The sequence below is a fragment of the Aotus nancymaae genome, unplaced genomic scaffold (assembly GCF_030222135.1).
Source record: "Aotus nancymaae isolate 86718 unplaced genomic scaffold, 86718_ANA_hifiasm-v0.15.2.pri h1tg000003l, whole genome shotgun sequence".
Taxonomy (NCBI): Eukaryota; Metazoa; Chordata; class Mammalia; order Primates; family Aotidae; genus Aotus; species Aotus nancymaae.
The window spans coordinates 22514223-22538573 of NW_026988414.1; the positions used below are offsets into that span (position 1 = coordinate 22514223).

Sequence of the window (24351 nt, forward strand, 5' to 3'; positions counted from 1 at the left end):
AGACCTTGAACTTGTATACCGGACGGGCACTGCTTAGAAACAATTTCGTCTGTCTCCGACATTCTCAGTGGGTCCTACACTATTCATTCTCGGGGCCTCAGATCTACTCTGCTTCTTAGTAATTTTCAACTTCGCTAACCTTTTCTGATATTTATGCAGGTCTTTATCTCAATACTGGACCTGAGATCTTGAGGAAAGGTGTTTCCTTGCATAGTATATTGGAAAAATACTTCCTCTCCTCGCCGGGCCTCAACTTCCTTATGTGGAATGAGTCCACTGGACTGGATTGACTGAAAGAGCCCTCCCAGCTCTGAGATCTTAAATGGACAGAACTTAAGTAGCAAGGACCTTGTAGATTACCTTGTTGATTACCTAGTCCACCCCTCTCCTTTTCCTTTTCCGGAAGAGGAAACAGTGCTATTTTTCCAAGAGGAGAAACTTAGTGCTATTCTCTCTGTCTGGTCTCCGGAACAAAGCTTCCCAGAGGGTCACGCAGCCCTGTTTTCCTATCGGTGCGAGGGGGCACTCGGCGCCTCCAGGGCTCTGGGCGCCGGAAACACGTGTGTGCTCACCTACGTGTACACACGTGAGCACACCTACAGCAGCAGGGGGCGCTCAGGCCGGCAGGGGGCAGCACAGACCCGGCTTGCAATTACCCGGCGCAGCCCCGAGGGAGGAGGGCGTGCTGCAGTCCCGGCGGCGGCGGCGGCGGCGGCGGCTGGAGGTGCAGCCTCCCAGGTGGGAGGCGGGGGCTGCGGGCTCAGGAAAAGGCGCCTTGGGAGAGGGCGCTCGGCGGGGCCTCCTCGGGCCCCGGGCGCGGCGCGGCGAGTGGGAGCGAGCGCGCCAGGAGCACGCAGGCGCCCTGCTCCGGCTGGCCCTCGGCTGGCGCGCGGCGCGGGAGCAGCCCGCAGCCCGCCCCCCGCAGCCCCCCGGCCGCCCGCGGGCCGCCCGCAGCCGCCCGTCGGGAGCAGCCCCTTGGCAGCCCGCGCAGGCCGCCGGCCCGGGAGAGCGCGCGGCAGCGGCAGCGGCGGCGGCGGGACGGCCCCGAGCGCGCCCTCCCGCCCGCGGCCACTTGGAGCCGGCGCTGGCCCGGCCGGCGCGCCCCGCAGGCGGCCGGAGCGCGGCCTCGGCCTCGGCGCGAGCTAGCCCCGGGCCACAGCCCGCGAGAGGCGGCGCGGGCGGCCGAGGGCACTGACGGCGTCGCGGGGCGCTCCCGGGCGGCGGCGCAGCGGCAGCGGCTGCGCAGGGGGCGGAGGCAGGGGGCGCCCCCAGCCAGGATGCTGCGGTTCCTGCGCCGGACCTTTGGCCGCCGCTCCATGCAGCGCTACGCGCGGGGCGCGGCGGGGCGCGGGGCCGCCGGGCTGGGGGACGAGCGCGACGGGGGGCCGCGGGGGGGCCCGGCCGCCGCCTCCTCGGCGCTGCCCGCCGCTCCTGGGGGCAGCGTGTTCCCCGCGGGCGGCGGGCCCCTGCTCACGGGTGGCGCGGCCGTGCACATCTCCGCCGCCGGCGCAGCCAAGGCCACCCTCTACTGCCGCGTCTTCCTGCTCGACGGGACCGAAGTGAGCGTGGACCTGCCGGTGAGTGACGGAACCGATCTGGGGCACTGGCACCCCATGCCCCTTGGGGCAGCTCCCCCTCCTCCGGTGCTTGCCTCGGGGGCGCTCCCCTGGCCCTTCCCTGGGGATCCCCTCCCCCATTCCCTTCTCCGACCACTCCTTAACCCTGTTTCTTCTTGAACCACCCCGTCCCAGTCTCTTCCGGCCCCCCCCTTTGGCCTGCGTCCCCTCCTTGGCACATTGCGCCGCGGGACTGCGCTTTCTTTGGTGCCCACCTAGTCCTTGGGGCCTCGCCCCCTCCCCAGTACACACAGTCCACAAGTCCCGAGACCCCGCCCCCCTGGCGCGGGTGGCCGGTGTCCCCTTCCGTCCCTAGCTTCCCGCGGGGTCTTCCTGGTGTTGGGTTATTGGATAGAAAAATTTCAAATCAATGTGAGGCCGTCCCGGGGTGTCCAGCTTGTCCCCCGCAAACTCGCCATCAGGCCTTGGTGAGACAGCAGAGAGGAGAGTCTCTCGCCTGCAGGCGCCCCAAGTTTGGGAGGGGGGGTTAGGAGACCATTTCTGCTCTCTGCTGATCCCCTCTGGATACACCCCACTCCCATTCTCGGAGCCCCACATGCCCCGCAGCCTCTCAGGTGTATGGCGACTTGGGAGCTAACTCTAGAATCGGCTCTCTCGGACCTGCCCGCTCTGCACCGGCAGAGCCCTTGCTGGGGCGCTGGGAGTCGATCCCGGGGTGCCCGCGGAACCAGGCGCACCGGACTGTCCCCCTCGGGCACCTTACGTGGGGTCGGCGGGGCACCCCAGGGCAGCGACGCCTGGGCCTGCGTCCCGGGCACCCGCCCACAGGTGGTTGCACCCCCGCCCCGTGCCAGCTGAGAGCTAGGCCGGCGCTGCCGTTCCCTGCAGGGCGTCCAGTTACCAGTGAGTCTTCCTGGCTGAAGGGGCCAGATCATATCAAATCAAACCACACATTAACTGGGCGCCCACTGTGCACCCGGCGCTGCGGCAGACGGTGCCTTCGGGAATCTCTGGGTGTGACTGAGGACACAGCAGTAATTGAGCTTTAGATGAATGTTGCAGATCATCTTTAGGCTGTCAAGGGAAGAAATAACATACCCGGACTTCCAAGGAAGCATATAGGCCTTCCCGGGTGGAGGAAATGTTTGGACTTCGTGTGAGAACTAGGCGCATGTGAAAAGGGTCTCAGATGGGAAAATCACATCCTGCCTGGCCTGGAGTTTAACGCTTCCCCGTGTAGGTTGAATTTCGAGACAGTTTCAATTTATGGCAGTTTTATTTTTGTGGTTCTTTGTGCTCTCCATAAGATATCATTTTGCTATGAACATGAAAATACCCTTTTGGGGCCTTTTTATTGATGGAAAAGGAGCCAACATTCGGGTGCTTAGAGCTGTTGACTTTAAAATAGCATTAAAATGTTACTGCTCCCCAAGAATGGGGCTCTCCAGCTTTTATTCAGCTGGGAGAGGAGGCCTGAAGAGCAGGGGAGGAGGATAGCGGAGCAGGCTGCCTCTGGAGTGGGCAGCTTGTGTTAGGAGAGGATGTGGCGTAGTTTGCATCTCCGATCTGGGAGAGGAATGCTATCCTTGGGAAGTTTGACAGTGCTCCTTGCTGGTGGTTTTCTCATCTGTTCCCTGGGGATGATTCGTTTATAAAATGTGTTGCTTGTCAGCTCCGAGAGAAAGGCTTAAATGGTGTGCATGGTGAATAGACCCAAACAGGTATACAAATGAACAGGTTGGGACAGGAAGGCTGATTGATTACAGCCAGTGGAGCCCTCACAGGAGCGTGGGGGAAGGGGACATTTGCATCCTAAAAGATTTCTTCACTTTATAAAAGGCTGCTGCTTGACAAAAGAATTCCCTGATCCCAGGTATTCCTAGGATGGCAGATTTCTTGATTCCTTTATGATGTGACTTAGTGAAGCCCACATTTTTTTTTATGCGCGTACACATATGTTGTATATGCCCCTGTCCACAGGCAAATAAAAAGCAAATGCTGGCTTGTGTCATGTGAGCTCTCAGGGAGGAAAGATGAAGAAAAATCACCAGTGGGCACAGCTCATCAATTTAAAGATTTATTAGATATTAGGTCTGCATCACAGTCTTCTAATCTTCCCAGATCTTAGTGTGTGTTCCTGTAATTAATTCTGAGTTACGAGGTTAATGCCAGGCGGCCAGCAGCTCCCTGATGCATTTGGAGCATTTGCTGCTCCTCAGACTCACTTCACTGGGCTCACTCTTTATGCTGTCCTTTTGGCATTTGGCCCCACTTGTCATTATTCTCTTTTGTGTTCCTGGATTTTTACCGTTTCCTGGGCCCTGGTGTCGCCTTGCTGCTTGTCGCAAGATAGGATTTACCTTTGACCGCGATACCCTAAGCTGGCTTCGCAGGCACCCAGGGACGTTGCCAGGCTAACTGTGGCTCCTTTGTAATGAAAACCCTCAGGCGGCGTTAGCCTCAAGAATTCCTTTGCTCAACCTCCTAAAAGTTGGCTATGTGCTGTCATAAACCTTTTTATTAGCCCTAGTCAGGACACTTGTGTTCTGAAATTGCCTGGAACACAATAACACCCTCAGTGTGTGACCGTGCTGTGGCACCTCAGTCCAGTCCAGACCACATTTATTGGGCGTCTCCAGTGTGCCAAGCTCTGTGCTGCAGACACAAAGGTGAATGAGATGTGGCCTGGAGGCTCTTGGGAAACGCAGGTGAAAACACGTTTCTTGTATTCTGGCACACCCAGACAGGGTGCTGAGGCCGGATGGGATGGGGGAATTGGAAGGACTTCTGGAGACTTTGATACTTGAGATTATAGGATCTCAGGTCCAGTGTCCCTTGGCAAAGCCATGGGCCAATTGTTATATATAATAAAGAGAAAAGCAGCAGCAATTGTTTCTTCTGACAGGGCTTGGAGCCCCCTTCTCTGGTGGTAGGTTGAGTCATCTAGCATCCCTGAGAGTTTTTTTTTTTTTTTTTTTGATACGGGGTCTCGTCTGTCACCCATGCTGGAGTGCAGTGGTATGACCACAGCTCACTGCAATCTTGATCTCCTGGCCTCAAGCGATCCTCCCACCTCAGCCCCTCTAGTAGCTGAGACTACAGGTGTGCACCACTACACCTGGCTAATTAAAAAAAAATTGTTTTTATAGACATGGGTCTCCCTATATTGCCCAGACTGGTCTCAAACTTGTAGACTCAAACGATCCTCCTGCCTCAGCCCCCAGCGGTGTTGGAATTACAGACGTGAACCACTGTGCTTGGTCCCTGGGTGTTCTTAACCTTTGCTACGGATAGTCAGCGGCGGCTTTTCAATCTTTGATAAAACAAAATGTGAGTAAAAAGATCTTCTAAAAAAAACCTATCTATAACATGTCTGAAGTGGACTTGCTGTACAAACCCAGCTTCCAGATGAGCCCTTGCTCGCCCTGCCAGCCAGAGTGCCAGCCTGAGCCACTCCTCTTCAGAAACTCTGGCCCTGCCTTGGACAGCTCCTCCCTCTCCTTAACCCAGCCCAGCCTCGCCCAACCCTCCAGGTGTGGTCTGGTCGGAGCAGGGCAGGACTCCCTCCCTCGGCCTGCCCTAGACGCTTTCCTTCTATTAATGCAGCCGAAGATCCCATTAGTGTGCTTGGCAGCGGCACCCACTGTTGACTCATATTAGATCTCTGTTGACTAAATCCCTGGCATCGCTTTTGCTCGTGTGGCTGTTGCTCAGCCCCACCTCCTGTTGCCCTGTGTGCTCAGTGTGGAAAGCTGTGAGGATGTGTGTCCAGCCAGTTAGCACTCCCGCCATGCTTTGGAGGGAACGGCCCATGAGCATTGTTGCATTTGGTGCAGTTGCCTTCCCTGCATCTGGAACTCAACATCGACTCATTGTGGTCCAGTGCAAACATGGAGGACTTCAGAATTCAAAGATCTACCTTTGCATATTACACCCTGGCTCTGCAGCTTTGGGCAATTTCAGCCCTCCGAGCATTCACTTCCTGGTCTTTCCAATGGGGATGATGGGAGGATTCAGTGACAGGAAGGCCTCAATGTGCAACAGAGTGCTAAAAGGTTGCTGGTAGGTTGTAATAGTAGAAACCTCTCCTTCCTCTACTTTGGACTCTGGAAAGATTTGAAGAAGTTTCTAGTAATAGATATTAAAAAAAAAAAAAAAATCTGTGCCAGGCAGGCTAACCATTGCTTGGCTCTTCTTTAGTGGAAATTGGAAGTTGGATGTAGTATGAGAAATGCTTTTTAAAAGTTTCACTTTGGATTTGAAAAGTGATGTTTTTTTCAGCAAAAACAGAAAAATGCAGGTTTTTCGAATTTTAGGACTGAAACCTCTGATCTGACATAACATACATGATACAACATAAAGGTCATATGGCTTATTTTGGAGTTGAAAGGGACCCTGGACAGCACCTCCCCAACCCCTTGGAGAAACTGGGAAACTGTGGTCTGTGGCTATAAAGTGATTTCCCTTTAGTCAGTCAGTGAAAGAGTTGGAACAGGCTGCTCTGGGAACCCTGATTGTCAGCGTCTGTAGGTGTTAAGCGTAGGGTCAGCAGTAGGAGGGAAGACTAACCCCACCTCCTAACACAGGATCATGGAAGGGGGTTGGGTACGTTCCTGGCAGTTGAAAATAGGACAGATTTTTCCAAACAGTGGAAAAACTCGAGCAAAATGACCCCAACTTCAGTGTACACAAAGTTCATCTGGGATTCTTTTTCTTCCAATTAAAATTCCCAGAGCACACCCCCAGAAATTGTGATTCAGTAAATTAGGAAGCTCAACTTTTAACAAGTACTCCAGGTGATTCTGAGGAAGGTGGTCCCTTCACAGCCAGTGAAAAACCCTGGCTTGAGAACTGTGAGAACAGAGGCAGCTGCACCCTGCGTTCAAAACTGCTGTAGCAATGGGGTGGGGGTGGCAGTGGGGTTGGCAGTCTTTGAGCTGGGGCTTGATCTGTACTTTAGGGAGCCCGTTTTTGTCACAGTGGAGTGGAGGGCTAGAGAAGGGACTGGAGATCAATTGTGCCATTGCATTTGTCAGGTAAGGGGTGATGAGAATCTGGCTAGGAGAAGCGGGTGATGGTAGAGCAGCTCACAGGTGGAGTCAGATGAATATGCTGGGGAGGGTGAAGGCTTGAGGTAGCACTGTCTTCACTCTTGGGAAGAAATAAGGGACCTGCAGGAGGTCGGAGAAGACAGCTTCTCATTTGCAGTCTTTCCCAAGGCTCTGCTGCCGTGGGCACCCTGCCTTATCCCAGACCTCTGTCTGGGTGACTTGCTTTTTCTGTCCCTGCGGGGAAGGTATTGGCTACAGGTGGCCTTGCAGTGTTTACTCCACCCACACCCCCTCTCAGACCTGGAATGAGGCCTTGGGTATCTAGTGGGTCATGAGTTTGTGTTATTTTTGGAACTGCTTTCTTTGTTTTAAAAGGAAGATGGAGGTGGCGGGGCGAGAGAGGGATAATGAACACCCTTCTCAAAGGGAGTGTCCATGATACAAGCAAGAGCACCAACTCCCCTTCTACGCTTACTGGATTTGGCAGTGTTAATAAGGGGCGGGGGTTGGCCTGCAGGGGGAAGGGGCCACAGCCCAGCCTCTCCCATGCCAGTAACATGACCCTACACTGGTACAGGGCTCTGAACAAATATTAACTTGCTAAGCACTTTCACGTGCATAATCTCATTGAATTCTGTTCCTAGTACACTGCAGTGGATGAAGGCACAGGTCTGTTTCGTTTTGAAATAGCAGAAGGTCGATGGGGGTGGGGGCCTTCCCTTAAATTCTTGCGTGGGGACTAAGAAGAAATCGAGCCTGGCAACCACAGAAATCCTCCGCCTACCATTTGTCCTCAAAACACGTGTTCCATCCTTGCCCACTTCTTGACTCCCTTTGGCCGACTGGGGGTGGACTCCTCCCTGGGCTTCTCTCTGCCCTGCCTGGGGCCTTCTCCTCCAGCGGGAGCTGCACTCCAGTTTCCACCTCTAGCCGGTGGCTGCTGCCTGTGGGCAGGGTCGGCTGCTGATTCATCTGGGTGTGTTTGCCAGGGAGGTGTGTGCTCCCCTCCCCACTTCTATTTCATGTTTAGAATGTGTTCCTCACAGATCCATTCCAAAATACAGAGAGGTTGGAACAACATCTACAGTTTTGTTAGATAAGCACTGTTAAAATTGGGGTGCACATTCATCTGTGTTTTTTTCATTCATATTTAGATATAAACATGTATTTAAAATGATGAACTTATATGGGTTGATGGAATTCTCTCTCCCACCAGCTCAGCACAATTGAATAAGGACACTAGACCTGGAGCTTGTGTCTCCTTAGGATGAGGCCCTTGGCCCTCTTCTCTACATTTCCTGGGACTCTTAGCTGCGGTGGGGAGCCCCCCAGTGCTGGTTAGCCATCTATACTGTCTGCTGTCTGCTGCTCCTGCCTTGGTAAGAAGCAAGCTGCCTGGTACTCTGACCCTCTTCACCACAATTACCTTCTCTTGCTGGCAGGTTAAAGGTCTTGTTGATATGTCCTCAGAGTCCCCTTGCATCTGGGAGCACCTGCTATGGGGCAGTCTTGACTCTCTATCCAGCCCAGGATGCCCATGACTGCTACCAGCCACAGCTGATCTGGCAGAGTGGGGCTGGAGCCTGGCAGCATCCCTGGTGTGCCCCAGCCCTAATCCCCCTAATCCCACTCCTTCTGCAGCCTCCATGTCCTCTCTCTAGAGATGGATTAATTCTACTAGTCTCACTTGATTTAATTTCTGGTTTATTTGGAATTGTTTTCCAAAATGTTTTTGTTTGCTCACAGTATGTTTTCTTCAGTCAGCAGAGGCTTACTGAGCCCTTACACTGCATTAAGCATGGGGGAGGGGTATTGGAGAGAGAAGTGTTTCTTCAGCACCCAGTCTAGAGGGGCAGACAGTGTAAATAGATACACATAAACCAATATGGTGGTGCCGGGGGTGAGCAACTAAACTGTGGTCTGGAGTTGGAGAAGGTTTTTTTTTCCTCTTTTTGGTAATGTTGGGATCTCACTATATTGCCCAGGCTGGTCTGGAACTCTTGGCTTCAGGAGATCCTCCCACCTCAGCCTCCCAAAGCTCTGGGATTACAGGTGTGAGCCACCACACCTGGGCAGTTGGAGAAGGTTTGATCCCCAGAGTGACAATGGAATTGTCCCAAAGGATGTGCAGGGGTTCCGCTTTATCTGGGCAGAGGAAACAGCAGGTGCAAGCGCATGGACAATGGGGGTCAGAAAAGCCTGATCCCTGGGCTCTGGGCTCCTTGGGGTCCGGGAGCCACATGAGTTCTGGCTGTGTCCCTGGATCTTAAAGGAATGAGTGAGGGAGTGAGTACCCTTTGAAATGCAGATGATGTCAGGAGCCCTTTAGGTGCTCTTCTTGTTGAATCCTCATTAAAAACTATGTTGATGGTTACTGTTGTTATTCCTGATTTGTAGAGGAGAAAATCAGGGCTTAGCAGACGGGTTAAGAAACTTGTCCAAGGTCACATAGCTAGTGAAGGCAGACTCCAGCTTGATTTGTGGTCTGACAAGGTCTCTGACAGTACAGCTGGGTGAGGGGGGTGGGAAGGCTCTGAGCTTGCCCCGGAGGTTCCAAGCTGGATGGGGACCCCTGAGCCCCCAAAGGGTTTTCTCATTTGCAGGCCACTTAGGATTTACAGAGATCAGATTTACTTTAGTTAGACTCATTGAATGTCATTTCACTCGAGTGCATAATGGTTTGATGGCCATAATTCAACACTCAGAAGTAGGTGATGTTTTTAAAAAGTGCTTAATAGAACAACATTAAAATTATCTCAAAGGAAAACATTTTCATATTCCTATCCTGCTGCATAGCAACTGGTTAGTTTCACTTTGTTCCTTTCCATCTTTGTGCTTTGGTATACGTGTTTATAAGCGTGGTGTATATCCTTTAAAAAATGTTTTTTCTTTTCTCCTCCCCATCCACGTTTCTTGACAGGCTTCTCACCAGTTTGGTGCCCTCTTTTGTGCGTATTCTGGAATACTTAAATTCAACCCTTATTCTCTGCCGTGTGTGATGTAGTTTGAGTGAGTAATACCTGTCTCTGGGGGCTTGGAGGTTGATATGCAAAGCACCTGATCACTTACGCGTCAGGCAGCCCCATCTCCAAGGCGTGCAGAATCTGTGTTGCTTCCCTTAATCGCTGCCTCCTGGGAAGGTGCACGTTATCATCCCCTTTGCAGATGGCCTCCGAGAGCAGATGGCCTCGGGCCACTCTGCTAGTAAGTATGGGAGAGCCAGATTGAATTTAGGTTTCCTGACTCATTTTCCAGTGCTCTTCCCCTCAGCTCTTGCTGTGCACACCCAGCCTTCCTGTATTAAATATGCGTTCTCTTCGAACTCCCAGGGAAGGTCAGAATTTCATGCAGTAAAATCCCCTGTCTCTTCTGAACCACTTTGCCTTTCAGCATCTCTGGCATTTGGATTCTGTCTACCATTTCTCAGCATTTTTTGCAGGTTCTTTTCCCCAAAGTCATAGCTGGCTGAGTGCCCAGCATTTTCTTCGTGAAGCTAAGAACTGGAAATGATATCCCAAGGGTCCTGTCCCACCCGTGGGATCATCCGGTGCTCCTTGTTACCCAGCTCATTCTCCCCGGGTGGAATGGTCTACACTGCAGCTGCGAGGATGCCAACTGCCTGGTTCAGCGGGTGCCTGCAGAGCTGGCATCCCTCAGCCCTGTGGTGGCTTTTCCATGCCTTTCTCATGAGCCGAATGCTGTTGTCTGCCACATAGCATTCGCTCAGGTGGGTTGAAGTCGGCCCGACATGCATCTCCTTTGCTCTGCCTGCTCACTTGCTCAGCTGCACCTACCCTGAATTATGAATTGTTTTAAAAATCATGGTATTAATATACATAACATAAAATTTACTATTTTAACTGTGTTTAAGTGTATGCAGTAAAGTGGCATGAAGAACATTCTCAGTGTTTTGCCACCATCACCACTATCGGTCTCCAGATGTTTTTCATCTTCCCAAACTGAAACTCAGTCCCCATTAAACATTAACTCCCCATTTTCACTCTCCCCAAACCCTAGCAACCACCATTCTACTTTTTGGTCTTTATGAATTTAGCTACCCTAGGTACCTCATATAAGTAGAATCCTATGGTATTTGTCCGTTCGTGTCTGGCATATTTCACTTAGCATAATATTCTCAAGGTTCATCCATGATGTAGGTAGCAGGTGTGAGAACTTCTTTCCTTGTTAACGCTGAGTGATATTCTCTTGTAAGCATACACCACATATGGTTTATCCGTTTATCTGAGTGTGGATGTTTATGCAGGTCTGGACCTTCTTAACTCAGTCCTACCCATTTACTTGTGGCAATGCCACCGGAGACTTGGATGTCCCCAGCCCTCACCTCATAGTTTTATTCTTGGATTCTGACACCTCTTCCCTGGGACTTTTCTGCGTCGTGCTGATCATCTTCCAAGGCTGTCTGGGCTTCGTTTGGGGGTGTGTGGCAGACAAGTTGTTCTCCCCCTTACATTTTTGTCTGAGTTGCTCAGTGTTGGCAAGCCCTCTGTCCAGCACATTCTTTAGATTTTTAAATGATGAAATATAAATACAAAAGACTCTCTATAACATGAATAGTTTGAGAAAAACAACACAATGAACATCCTTGTGCCCACCACCCAACTTAGGAACAAAGACTGTCACCAATGCTGTGGAAGTCCCCGAATGCTCCGCCTCAGTCACATTCCCCTCCCTCCGTCCTCAAGTGTGTCTTTCATCCCTTTTCTTTACAGGTTTTCTGCCTATGTACCTTTTCCTAAACAATATCATGTTAGTTTTGCAGGTCTGTGAACTGTATAGACGTGAATTTTTCCTTCAATATTGTGTCAGTGAGAATCTGTGCCAATGAGCTGACCGGAGTTCTTACTTCTCTGTATTATTCCGTTGCATGCATATACCGGAATTTATCCTTTGTGGACATTTGGGATGTTTTCACTTTGGAACTATTGGGAACAAAAAATACCACTTTGAACTTTCTGGAATTGGTCTTTGGTGACCATGTGCCAGGAAGCATCTCTCCTGGGTGTGTACCTGGGAGGAAGAGTAGGCGGGGCCCTTTGTAATTACACAAAATTGTTTTCCAGAGTCCCTACAGCATATAAAAGCTTCCCTGATCCATTCTTCTCCAGTACTTGGCATTGTCAGCTGCTTTGTTTGATTTTAACCAGGATAGTGGGAGTTAGTGGGACCTTTGTGGTCTCTACTTTCCCCCAGTTGTTGATGGGGTTGAGTACCTTTCATCTATCCATCTCTCTCTCTCTCTGCTTGTGTGTGTGTGTGTGTGTGTGTGTGTATGTACATACTTTAATAATAGAGATGGGATCTGGTTATGTTGCCCAGGCTGTTCTCAAACTCCTGGCCTCCAGCAGTCCTCCCACCTCAGCCTCCCAAAGTGCTGGCACGTGGGAGCCACTGCACCTGGCCAGGATTGAGTGTCTTTCATATGTTGTTAGCAATCTGTAGTTCCTCCCAGAATGTTTTATGATTTTCACCTGTGTTTTTAGGTGGAGTTGGAGTTGTATTTTTCTCATTGGCCCTGGACTCCACGAGACTGTCTCCTGTATCCCCGTCTTCTTCTGAGGTCATCTCAGTGGAACAAGGGAGTGAACACTGTGAGCCCCCAAACTGTCAAGCTTCCTTGGCAGGTCTCTCCTAAGTAGTAATTGATGTTTTGACTTCACTTTCACTGTGAATGAGCTGAAGTCGGTGCTGCTGGTGGCTTTTTGTGAGAGCAACTACGGGATCTATAGTATTCACATCAGTTCTGCCCACTCTTTTTGAAGTTTTTATTATGGAAATTTCTAAGCATATTCCAAAGTAGTGAGAACTATATATGGACCCTAAGTACTTTCTGCCTTCATTTCTGTACTTATCAGTTTATGGCCACTCTCCTTTTTTTTATACCCCTCCCTACTGCCCTTTCCTGATTATTTTAAACAAATTCTAAACATGTAATTTCTTTTTTCTTTTTTATATATATTTTTTAAGATGGAGCCTCGCTCTGGAGACTAGAGTGCAGTGTGTGATCTCGGCTCACCACAACCTCTGGCTCCAGGATTCAAGCGATTCTCCTGCCTCAGCTTCCCAAATAGCTGGGATTGCAGGCACACGCTACCACGCACGGCTAGTTTTTTTGTATTTCTAGTAGAGACAAGGTTTCACGATGTTGGCCAGGCTGGTCTTGAAATCCTGACTTCAAGCGATCTGCCTGCTTCAGCCTCCCAAAGTGCTGGGATTACAGATGTGAGCCACCGTGCCTGGCCTAAACATGTAATTTCAAACATGTATTTCAGTGTGAATCTCAAAAGGATAAGGACCAGTTTTTAAAAAATAGAGCTGGTTGTACTAGCACACATCTGGGAGGCTGAGAGGGGAGAATCACTTAAGTCCAGGAATTCGAGGCCAGCCTGAGCAACATAACAAGACTCATCTCAAATATATGCACACACACACACACACCCCCCCCAATACTATTAAAACTTCCAAAAATAACGAACAATTACTTTTTAGTGTCAGATATTTAGTCAATATTCGAATTTTCTTCTTTGGTTTTGAGCAAGGTTCTTTCATTGCATTTGATACATATTCCATCTAAGGCTCTTAACCTAAATACCTTCCCTCTCACCCTTTTGAGCCATTTATCTGTTGAAGAAGTAAGGCCATTTGTCCTATTACAGTTTGCTGCTTTCTTGGTTTTGTTGATTGCATCCTCAACATTGGTCACCCCTGAGGCAGTTAGTACAAGGGATGGCCTTATTTGAAGCATCTGATCAGGGTGCACAGAGACCAGTAAGATCCTTATCCTCAGGAAGGCTGAGTGGAGATCAGTGACTGCACCTGTTGTGACAAATGCCCCAGAGCACTTTAAACCGTCTCAGAGGTAAAGGTGAGAGGTGGTGAGTGGCAGGGGAGGGTTCTCCCTAGGAGAGTGAGCAACCAGGAAAGTACAGAAAGGAAACTTTGGACTCTGAGGACAAGGTGGAGGACAATGACACGGTCAGGAGTCCTGCCCTCTGCTCAGCGTGTCAGAGAGCCCAGCCATCCTCCTCTTTTCCGCTGGATGTTACTTCTTTGAAGAGGTCCAAATTCCTTGTCTTTGGAAAGTTTTCAGTGGATTTCATGAAAGCGTCTTTTTTCCCCATGTCTGCCTTCTGTTTCTTCATCAGCTCCCCAACCCTGCTGTTGAATGTCTTCCTTGAGTATGGGTCCTTCCTCCCTCTAGCTCACTCCTGTTTGGGTCCCCTTCATACACTCGCCAGGCCCTTCATGAGCCCTTTCTGTCTCTCCTGGCTGGAGATGCCAGCAGACATTTTAGGGAATGCAGAATCAATGAGAAGGGAATTGGAACCGGTGGGGTCCGCCGCTGAGGGAGCCTTTGGAGAACACCTGGTCCAAATTCTCATTCTTGGGACGGGGAAGGCCTTTCCCGTCTGTCTTGGAAGGCCCACGACTGCTCACGCCAGCCTGCTGCTGCTCACCTGTGGCAAATGAACAGTAATGAGTGTGTAACAAGTACACCTTCCTGCACACAGCTCCCCAGCTCTTACAAGTGACATTCAGCAGCCTCTTTGCCTCTCTGAGGCTCTGTCACCTTTTCTGAAAGCGACCAGTGTTCTCAACCCCAGCACATGGGGGCTGGGGGTTTCTCCAGCTCTCCAGCCTATGTGATGGACGTGGGCATCATCCAGGGAAGGCCGGTAGACTGTAAAAGCCTACAGGGGTTAGTTATTAACCTGCAGCGCACTCTCAACAGCCCATTCCATGGCATTTCACCGACCGGAGTCCTTTTATTGCTCTTGCCTGCTGGGGCCTGAGAACGAAGGCCCACATTACCTCCTGCTCAGTCGGTGGCAATCTGTATTGGGTGGCATCAGCGCCACTTTGATGATAGCAAGAGTGGCTGGTCAAAGTCCAGGGAGGGGCCCAAGCTAGCTTGGAACTGGCCCAGGTCATGCACACCGCTGGCAGTGACAGACCCATCGGGACACTTCAGGGTGAAACCTGAGAAAGGAGGTCTGGGATATGGGATATTGTAATGGGAGAGCAGGAAATTTAAGGTCAGAGGTATTTGTTTAGGATACCTCAGTATTCTAGAGCTGTGGGATTTATTTTGCTTTGAAGTCCAGAAGTATTTAGCTTTATTCTAAACGTGGTGAAGTTCCTCTTATTTAAGAGGCTCCTGAAAAATAAAGGAAAAATTACATTCTGTCTTTTAAAAAGAAAAGGATTGTGTGTACTATAATAGAATTACTGCAAATGTCATTTATTAACTCACTTCAGGGAATGAGCTCTTCCACATAGGTAAGTTTTCCAGCTAGTTACAGTTGTTTCCATTTACTGACAACTGTTTTATTTCAGCTATTTTCATTTATTTCTCGAAGAAAAACAAACAACAGAGCGTCTAGTGTATGTAAGGCCCTGTTCGAGGAATATGAAATTGTCAAACATATGGGCTTTGCTCTAAAGGAGCTCATTCAGGGCGGGGTATGGAATTGTTAATTGCATTGCCTTGACTTTGCCTTGGTGGCCCCCAGTCAGCGTGCTGTGCAGTACTCTCCTGGTCCGCAGGACTCCAGTGCTTGCTTCCCCAGAGGACATGAAGGTTCAAGTCCCTCCATCCCCTCTCTCCAGCAGTCCCAGGCTTCTGCATCCCCTGGATTCTTGGGTCAGCTCTGTATAGTCTTCTAGCCTTCAAAGCATTGCTTTACTTTCTGCCTTTTTGGGGGCTGGCTGCCTGATCAGTTATTAATACAACAGTGATTTTCAACATTCACTGCATGCTTAGAATCTTCTGAGGAGTTTTTCAAAGTCCAGCTTCTAAGGCATTCCCCTGACTACTACCACCAAGATTGCTGGGTTTGGGAGGTGGAACCCCTTCACCAGAATGTTTTCTTGTTTGTTTTGAGACAGTCTAGCTCTGTTGCTTAGGCTGGAGTGCAATGGCACAATCTTGACTCATTGCAACCTCCGCCTCCTAGGTTCAAGTGATCCTCCTGCCTCAGCGCCGCTGGTACCTGGAATTACAGGAACATGCCACCATGCCAGACTAATTTTTGTATTTTTAGTAGAGATGGGGTTTCACCATTGTTGGCCAGGCTGGTCTCAAACTCCTGACCTCAGGTGATCCACCTGCCTTGGCCTCCCAAAGCGCTGGAATTACAGGCATGAGCCACCATGCCGTCCCAAAATCTTTTAAAACTCCTCAAGTGATTCTGAGGTGCAGTCAGGTTTGAGAAACAATGTTTACAGGCCTCCTTCCCTTACTTTTGTGTAGTGTTGTAGATTTAGATCAGGCTTTCACCTTTCATTGTTTTAATTAATCCTTACACCACTTCCTTGAGAGAATTTTGGGTGTTCTTATTTTATAGAAAGCTCACCAGTAAGATTTTGGCCCCGTATCCCACTGCTAGTAAATGACTAAACTAAGTCATTTCTAGGCCAAGTCCACTTCTCCAGGTCTTCTTCTTGGCTGTTGCCCTGGTGGCTCTCTGGCAGCTCCCCAGTGCCCCCTTTACTTCTCACCTGTGTACCTACACTTCTGCTGCCTTCTTTTTTATTTGTATTTTACTCTTTTTTTTGAGACGGAGTATTGCTCTGCCGTCCAGGCTGGACTGCAGTGGTGCGATCTCAGCTCACTGCAACCTCCACCTCCCACGTTCAAGTGATTCTCTTGCCTCAGCCTCCCGAGTAGCTGGGATTACAGGCATTGGGCCACCATGCCTGGCCAATTTTTGTGTTTTTAGTAGAGACCGTGTTTCACCACATTGACCAAGGTGATAGGGAACTCCTGACCTCAGGCGATGCACCCACCTCCGCCTCCCAAAGTGCTGAGATTACAGGTATGAGCCACTGTGTTTGGCCTTTTATTTTTATTTTGAATTTTTGAAACAGTCTTGCTCTGTCGCCCAGGCTGGAGTGCAGTGGTGCACCTCTGCCCTCCAGGTTCAAGTGATTCTCCTGCCTCAGCCTCCCGAGTAGCTGGGATTACAGGCGCCAGCCACTGCGCCCAGCTAATTTTGTATTTTTTGTAGAGATGGGGTTTCACCATGTGAGCCAGGCTGGTTTTGAACTCCTGACCTCAAGTGATCCACCCGCTTTGGCCTCCCAAAGTGGTGGGATTACAGGCCTGGGCCCCTGCACCGGCCTGTGCTGCCTTCTTATTGGCTGATTCTTATCCCTTAAGAGCCTAGCCATCTTTCAGGGCCTGTCTCAGATGATGCCACATTTATGAAGCTTATCCCACCATTTCCCACATCCTCCCACCCCACCACCCCACCTCCCCCCACTTCTCCCACTTCTCCCATATAGTATTCCCTCTCTTCCTAGGAGCTTGCGGGGCACTTTTTTTTTTGCCTTGGATGAGACCTAGCACATTTCATGTTATAGTAATTCTGTTTGTAGTCATTCAAGCAATAGATAACATTATTGACCTTTTTGTTTTTTGCAAGTGATTTTTTAAATTGTGGTAAAATATACATGACACAAAATCGACCGTTAGTGACATTTAGTACATCGACAGTGTTGAGAAACCATCATTACTATCTGGCTCCAGAATATTGTCATCACCCCAAAAGGAACCTTCTACCTGTTGAGCAGTCATTCCACCCCTGTTCCTAACCCCTGACAGCCGCTCATCTCTCTTCTGTCTCTCTGGATTTGCTGTCACTGGGTATTTCATATAAATAGAATAATGTAACACGTGGCATTTTATGTCTGGCTTCTTTGACTCAGCATTATGTTTTCAAAGTGTATTGACCATTTACATTGTTCCAAACCCTTTCCATGGCTTAACTCTGACCCCTCATCCCCCGCATGGAGTAGGCAGTTCTTATTGGTATCCTTGTTATACAGGAGATTGAGGAACAGAGAGGTCAGGCAACTACTAGAGAACACACAGTGCCTAAGTGCTCTTGGCCTCTGCACTGTCCTGCTGGTCTCTGCTGTTGACTTTGACCTTTAGAAGGGCAATGATGAAACACCAAGAAAGAATTCGTCTATGGTATAAGAACAATATATGATTCAGCTCCAGAAGCAGAATCCATTAGAGGTTCCCTTCCGGTCTGCAGAACAGAATTACTGGGGTAGATTGTGCGCTTAAAGCTCTCGGCTTAATTGGAGTGAGTCAGTATTGCTGTGAATTTCCCACAAATGTTAGGGGTCAAGTATAGGATTGTATATCTAGTATTGGAAGCCAGCTGACGTTTTAAGACCTCTGAAATGTTGAGGAATGATGAGTCTTAAGGACTCATAAAGGCAGAGGTACCCCAAGTAAAGGTTTTGTTTCAAAGTGGTGCTTACTACGTGCCAGACACAGTTCTGGACTGTATGTATCTTTACTTGGTTAATTCTCACAAAACCTTTACAAGGTAGCTACTGCCCTGTTTTATGGATAAGGAAGCAGAAATGCAGAACAGCTAAATTATCTCATCAAGGTCTTGCCACTAGAACGTGGGGTACTCAGGAAGTCTGGTTCCGGCATCCATCTGCTTCATTTTCCTTTAAAAAATTTTTAATTTTCTTTTTTTGGTTATAACATACCTTTCCCAAGGCAGTGAGAACAGAGCAGTCTAGTTGCTTGAATAGGACAAGAAAAAGGGAAAAAACATGATGGGAAAAGTACTGATTTTATTTTTTATAAAAGTTATCCTGTCATAGTTCTGTGCCTTTAATGAAAATAAAAGGCTGGGTGTGGTGGCTCACGCCTGTAATCCCAGCACTTTGGGAGGCCGAGGCAGGGGGATCACAAGGTCAAGAGATCGAGACCATCCTGGTCAACATGGTGAAACCCCGTCTCTACTAAAAATACAAAAAATTAGCTGGGCATGGTGGCGCGTGCCTGTAATCCCAGCTACTCAGGAGGCTGAGGCAGGAGAACTGCCTGAACCCAGGAGGCGGAGGTTGCTGTGAGCCGAGATCGCGCCATTGTACTCCAGCCTGGGTAACAAGAGTGAAACTCTGTCTCAAAAAAAAATAAATAAATAAAGACTGTGTCTCAAAACCCACCCCCTCAAAAGAAACCCACAACTTTAAAAAAAAAAAATAAAAGTAATACATATTTATTTGATAACGTTTAAGAATTATTGATTGAAGAAAGTTTAAAATAAAAATGGTTTTTACAACTTTCACCAAGTGATCACTTCATTAACATTTTGGTGTATATTCTTGCCTCATTTTTTCTAAGTATGGAGAAAAAGTTTTTTTCAACAAAAATGGGATCATACTATGTATACTCTCTCCTCTCCTCCCTCCTCCCTCCTCCCTCCTCCCTCCTCTCTCCTCTCTCCTCTCTCCCCTCCCCTCTCCTCTCTTTTCTCTTCTTTTCTTTTCTTTTCTTTTCGAGATGGGGTCTCAGTCTGTCACCCAGGCTAGAGTACATTGGCATGGTATGGCTCACTGCAGCCCAGAACTCCTGGGCTTCAGCGATCCTCCCGCCTCAGCCTCCCGAGTAGCTGGGACTGCAGGCCCATGCTACTGCGCCTAGCTTCTTTTTTTTAAATTGTGAGAAAATGTAAGCTTAATCTGTATACTATACTGCCTCTTATGTTTGAAGGAAAGCTTAGGGACATCTGGTTCTCATCATGGGAAGGAGAAATCTTATCTTTGCAGCCAGGGAGGCAGCTGCATCCTGGTACAGAAGGATCCAGACTGGCTGTGCTGCGGGAAGGCACCTTACTGGGCATAAGTTTATGGCTCATCATAGGACTGAGGCTGGCCAACAAGCTCTGAGGTCCCGTGGAGAACGTTGGAGTTTCGTGTGTGTTCCCAGTCCTCATGATAATCCCCTGAGGTCAGGATACCTCAGGATCCTCACATCCCTGTCAGTCATGGCAGAGCAGGTTCTGCTGTTCCCATTTGGCTAAGGAGCTAGCTGTTTGGGGCTCAATTTTGGCCCCCTCCATCTTCCCCAAATCCATCTGTTGAAGTCCTAACCCCCAGGACCTCAGAATGTGACTATATTTGGGGATAAGGTCTTTAAAGAGGTATTTAAATTAAAAGGAGGTCCTAGGGCAGGCCCTTATCCGGTATGACTGCTGTCCCCTAAAAACAAGAAATTTGGACACAGACCTGTACAGAGGGAGGGCATGTGAAGACACCGGATAAGACGGGCATCTGCCAGCCAAGGAGAGGCCTCAGAAGGAACCAGCCCTGTCCACACCTTGATCTTGGACGTCCAGCTTCCAGAACTGTGAGAAAATAAATTTCTTTCTTTCTTTTTTTTTTTTTTTGAGACAGAGTCTCACTCTGTCACCGAGGCTGGAGTGCAGTGGCGAGGTCTTGGCTCACTGCAACCTTTGCCTCCTGGGTTCAAGTGATTCTCCTGCCTCAGCCTCAGCCTCCAGAGTAGCTGGGATTACAGATGCCTATCACCATGCCTGGCTAATTTTTGTATTTTTAGTAGAGATGGGATTTTCACCATGTTGGCCAGGCTGGTCTCGAACTCCTGACCTCGTGATCCACCTGCCTTGGCTTCCCAAAGTGCTGGGATTACAGGTGTGAGCCAATGCACCTGGCCTTGTTTTTTTTTTCTTTTTTTTTCCTTTTTTTTACGGAATTTTGCTCTTTTGCCCAGGCTAGAGAGTGAAGTGATGTGATCTCGGCTCACTGCAACCTCCGCCCCAGGGTTCAAGCGATTCTTCTGCCTCGCTTAGCCTCCCAAGTAACTGGGATTATAGGCGCCCACTGTCATGCCTGGCTAATTTTTGTATTTTTAGTAGAGGCAGGGTTTCGCCATGTTAGCCAGGCTGGTCTTGAATTCCTGATCTCAGTTGATCCATCAACCTCAGCCTCTCAAAGTGCTAGGATTACTGGCGTGAGCCACTGCGCCTGGCCAAATTTCTGTTGTTTAAGGCACCTAATCTGGGGTACTTTGTTACAGCAACCCTAGATGGTACCCCGTTATGGTAGCTAAGACCCTGGAAGTGATATTTGTCCTTTTGAGTCTTTCTAGCTCATGGCCACCTCATTATGCTTCTGACATAACCACATTACCAGGAGGAATGGCTTGGGTGTCATCTAGCCAGGCAGATAAAGCCATGTTGGGGGTTCATTGGAAGTAGAGGTGGATTTTGATTGAGGATGGCTTTGAGGGAGGTGGCGCTAGACTCATTTTTACCCTAAGTGGTGGAGGATTATGGTCCAGGTAGAAGATGTGTAATGGACATGTATGTGGAGGACGTGTTTGGAAACAGCATGGGGACGCTGAAGCAGAAGAGATGGAAAGAAGGCCAACACCATTGAATGGTTTTGAGCAGAGAAGTGTTGTGCTTTGAGTGTTGGCTCTGCAGGGCACTTGAAGGTGGACAGTCATGTGAAGAGGTGGTTAGCTGTATTGCAGATTTAAAGTGGGGACTGGAAGGGCAGATACAGTGGAGTTTGTGTGCTTGGAACCCAATGGATTTGCTGGTTGGATCCACTGGGGGGAATTGCTGGAGTGCTGAGATGCAGCCACCATGTTCTGTGCATGGCAGGTTAGTGAGGTTGAGAGACCAGGATGTGGAGCAGCCATAGGGAAGGGCCCTGGCACTGTGTTTACTAGATCCTTGTTTTCGTAAAGTTTGCAAGTGTATGCACTTTTTCTATTTTTTTTTCTTTAAAAGGACCAAAAAATAAACTGGGTGTGGAGGCACGTGCCTATAGTCCCAGCTACTAGGGAGGTTGAGGCAGGAGGATCGCTTGAACCCGGGAGGTGGAGGTTGCAGTGAGCCGATGTCATGCCGCTGCCCTCCAGTCTGGGCAACAGAGCGAGACGCTGTCTCAAAAAAAGAAAAGGCCCCTCAATAGTATAAGCTTTAAGGAGCCACAAAACTAGGATTCATTTCTGGTTGTATTTTAGATGAGGCCAGTGGGTCAGACACCTGGAGGGGGATTTGGTAAGTGTCTGAATGGAACTCATACCTGGCAGTCCAGCATAGGGGACGGAAGTGGAGAGGAGCAGTAGCTGGTGCCTGTAGAATGTTTGCTGTCTGCCAGGCTCTGGGCTAGCTGCTTTTCATGGACTCGCAGATCACAGAGACCCTGAGCCAGAGGTGCTAGTGTTGCTGCCACCTGGTCATACAGGTGAGAAAAAGAAGGCCGCTGCTACTCCGGGCCCCTCTGCCCTGGTGCCCCAAACCTGTGAGAAGTTGACATTTTCAAGGGACAGAGAGCAGCAAAGAGACAGGCATTTATTGAGGACATGCTGTGTACACAGAACCAGGCCGGGCTCCAGGTAGATAAAGACTAAGTCAGAGATGCCACTCTTTCCCCAAGTAACGGCCACTTGGGTAAGAATATGTGTCTTTTGCATCTGCAGAGAACTCTATGGTTTTTACGTGCTTTTACCCAGTTTGCTTGCTCAAGGGGAAGAGCAGGGATAGGAGATGGAAAAAAAGAAAGGAAGGTGGTCTACCTTGCTTCTCTGGGGATGTTGAAAGTTGACCCTGGGTGGCCAGAGCTCTGGCATAGTTATTTTGCTGCACTTTAGGTGCAGGAACTGGCATCTGTAACATGGGACCAAGAGAAGAAGAAGCAGGACTTGAATAATTTATTGACAATAATGGTTCTGAATCCAGTTATTGTTTATTTATTTATTTTTGAGACAGGGTCTTGCTCAGTCTCCCAGGCTGGAGTACAGTGGCACGATCATGGCTCACCGTAGCCTGGAACTCCAGTGCTCAAGAAATCCTCCTGCCTCAGCCACCTGAGTATCAGTTTGGGTTATTTTTATCAGAAATATTTATCTCAATGCAGTGTAGCTTACCACATAAGACAGCACAGGAAGTATGTAGATGTGTCTACAGGAGATTAACTAACACGGAATATTGAAGGCTCTTTTTTTTTTATTCATGTGCATTATCCTGAGTGAAATTAACCTTATGCAAAAGAGTAGCCTCCAAACTCATCTGTGGAGAAAACAAATGAGAATAACAGTTGCCTTAGGGGATAGGGTAGCTCAGGGATTGACAGGGAAGGGGCCTCCCAGGAACTTTCTGGGGAGATGAGAAGGGGCTGAGTAGTAGAGGAGTGTGGGGTACACAGGTTTTCCATTTGTCAAAGTAGACTGGCTTAGATTTGTACATTTCAGTGCAAATGCAATTTACTACCATCCCCAAAAAAGAAGTATAAAAAAATTAATGGTGGGCCGGGGAGGCATGAAAAGATGATACACAGTGTTGATCATTGTCAAAGCTGAGTGACAGGTGTTTACTGTACTCTTCTGTTGACTTTGTGTTTATTTGAAATTATAATCTTTGGTGAGTCCTCCTTCCCAGAAGTCAGCCTGTTGTCTCCTGGGGCAAATGCAGGATCTTAGGGCAGTGGGGTTGAGTAATAGTAAGAAGAGTGTTTGTTTTGTGTTTTCAAATTGCCATTTTATTTTTATGTTGTTAGTTGTTGGAAATATCGTTAGTGATGTGGAATAAATTAAGCATATGTAAAAGCACAGGTTGGGCAGGGCTATGATGACCATGAGTATAGGTGTAATGAGGCTATTACTTTGTGTCAGTTCTTGAGTCATTTAGGTAGAAATCCTGTTAGTGGGGGCAGTCCTCCTAGCGATAGTAGAGTAACAAGGACTATGGATGTTAGTAGTGGTAACTTATTTCACATATAGGATAGTGGTAATGTTGTAGCGCTTATATTTGTATTGATTTCGTTGTTGTTGTTGATTTCTTTATTTTTGAGATGAAGTCTTGCTCTGTCGCCCCTGCTGGAATACAGTGGCACGATCCTGGCTCACTGCAACCTCCACCTGATGGGTTCAAGCAATTCTCCCACCTCAGCCTCCGGAGTAGCTGGGATTAAAGGCACCCACCACCACGCCTGGCTAATTTTTGTATTTTTAGTAGGGTCAGGGTTTCATCATGTTGGCCAGGCTGTTCTCAAACTGCTGACCTCAAGTGATCTGCCTACCTCGGCCTCCCAAAGTGCTGGAATTACAGGCATGAGCAACCATGCCCGGCTTGTATTTGTATTGAATAATATAAGTATGGTTACTGTTAACATTAGGTAAAGTAATAGATTTAAGATTGTGATGGCAGGGTTGTGAGTTAAAATTGCGACTGTTCAACCTATATGAGCAATTGATGAATACGCTAAAATTTTTTGAGGCTGCGTTTGTTTGAGTCTCCCTTAACCTCCCATTGGAATGGATAGTGCTGCAGTTGTTAACAGTATATTTAGGTCCATTGAGAGAAAGATTTGGAACATGATAGAAATTTGGGCTAGTTTTTGTCATGGTCACAGCTACCCTGGCTGTAGTCGCTGGACTTGCATATTCTCTGCCCTGTTGGTGACCGTGAACTTTTAGCTTCTTCCTTCTGGCATTTGCCACTGCCCTGTTCCTTCGCTCTGCCTTTGATCTGGGAACAGACCTTCCTTTCGGTTGACTTTGTCCCCTGCCCCACCTAGTCTCTTCTTATCTCAGCCTCCTCCTTCTGTGACTCGAAGACTTTCTTCACTGTGGAGGATCCACTTGGGTCTCATTTCTGTTCCTCATAATGTTGTGGTATGGCACTGGTGTGTCTTTATTCATAGCTACAAGCTCTGCTGTGAATGCGGGACGGGGGTGAGGGGACCATCCCTACTCAGCTGTAAAAGAGGCGTTCCATATGATTCCATGTGTGTAAACTTCAGCACAGGCAGAAGGAATCTGTGGTGCCCGTGGGAGGGAAGAAAGGAGTGGAAATTGGAAAGAGGTACACCAGGAACTTTTGAGGGGTGGGGGTGTTGCTGGAAATGCTCTGTAT

General features: G+C 48.9%; 1 protein-coding gene across 4 annotated transcripts in view; it reads left to right on the forward strand.

The window, feature by feature from the left end:
• Positions 1-677: 677 nt before the first annotated feature.
• The window catches only part of EPB41L4B (erythrocyte membrane protein band 4.1 like 4B), a 160132-nt gene continuing 136458 nt past the window's right edge, over positions 678-24351 (forward strand). For 2 of the 4 annotated variants that reach the window (XM_064379093.1, XM_021672136.2), the window contains exon 1: positions 678-1577. In XM_064379093.1, coding sequence (XP_064235163.1) covers positions 1278-1577 — 300 coding nt within the window. In that variant the 5' untranslated portion in view covers positions 678-1277. The remainder of the gene's footprint in view (positions 1578-24351) is intronic. The other 2 variants (XM_064379102.1, XM_064379079.1) reach the window with 2 other exon arrangements.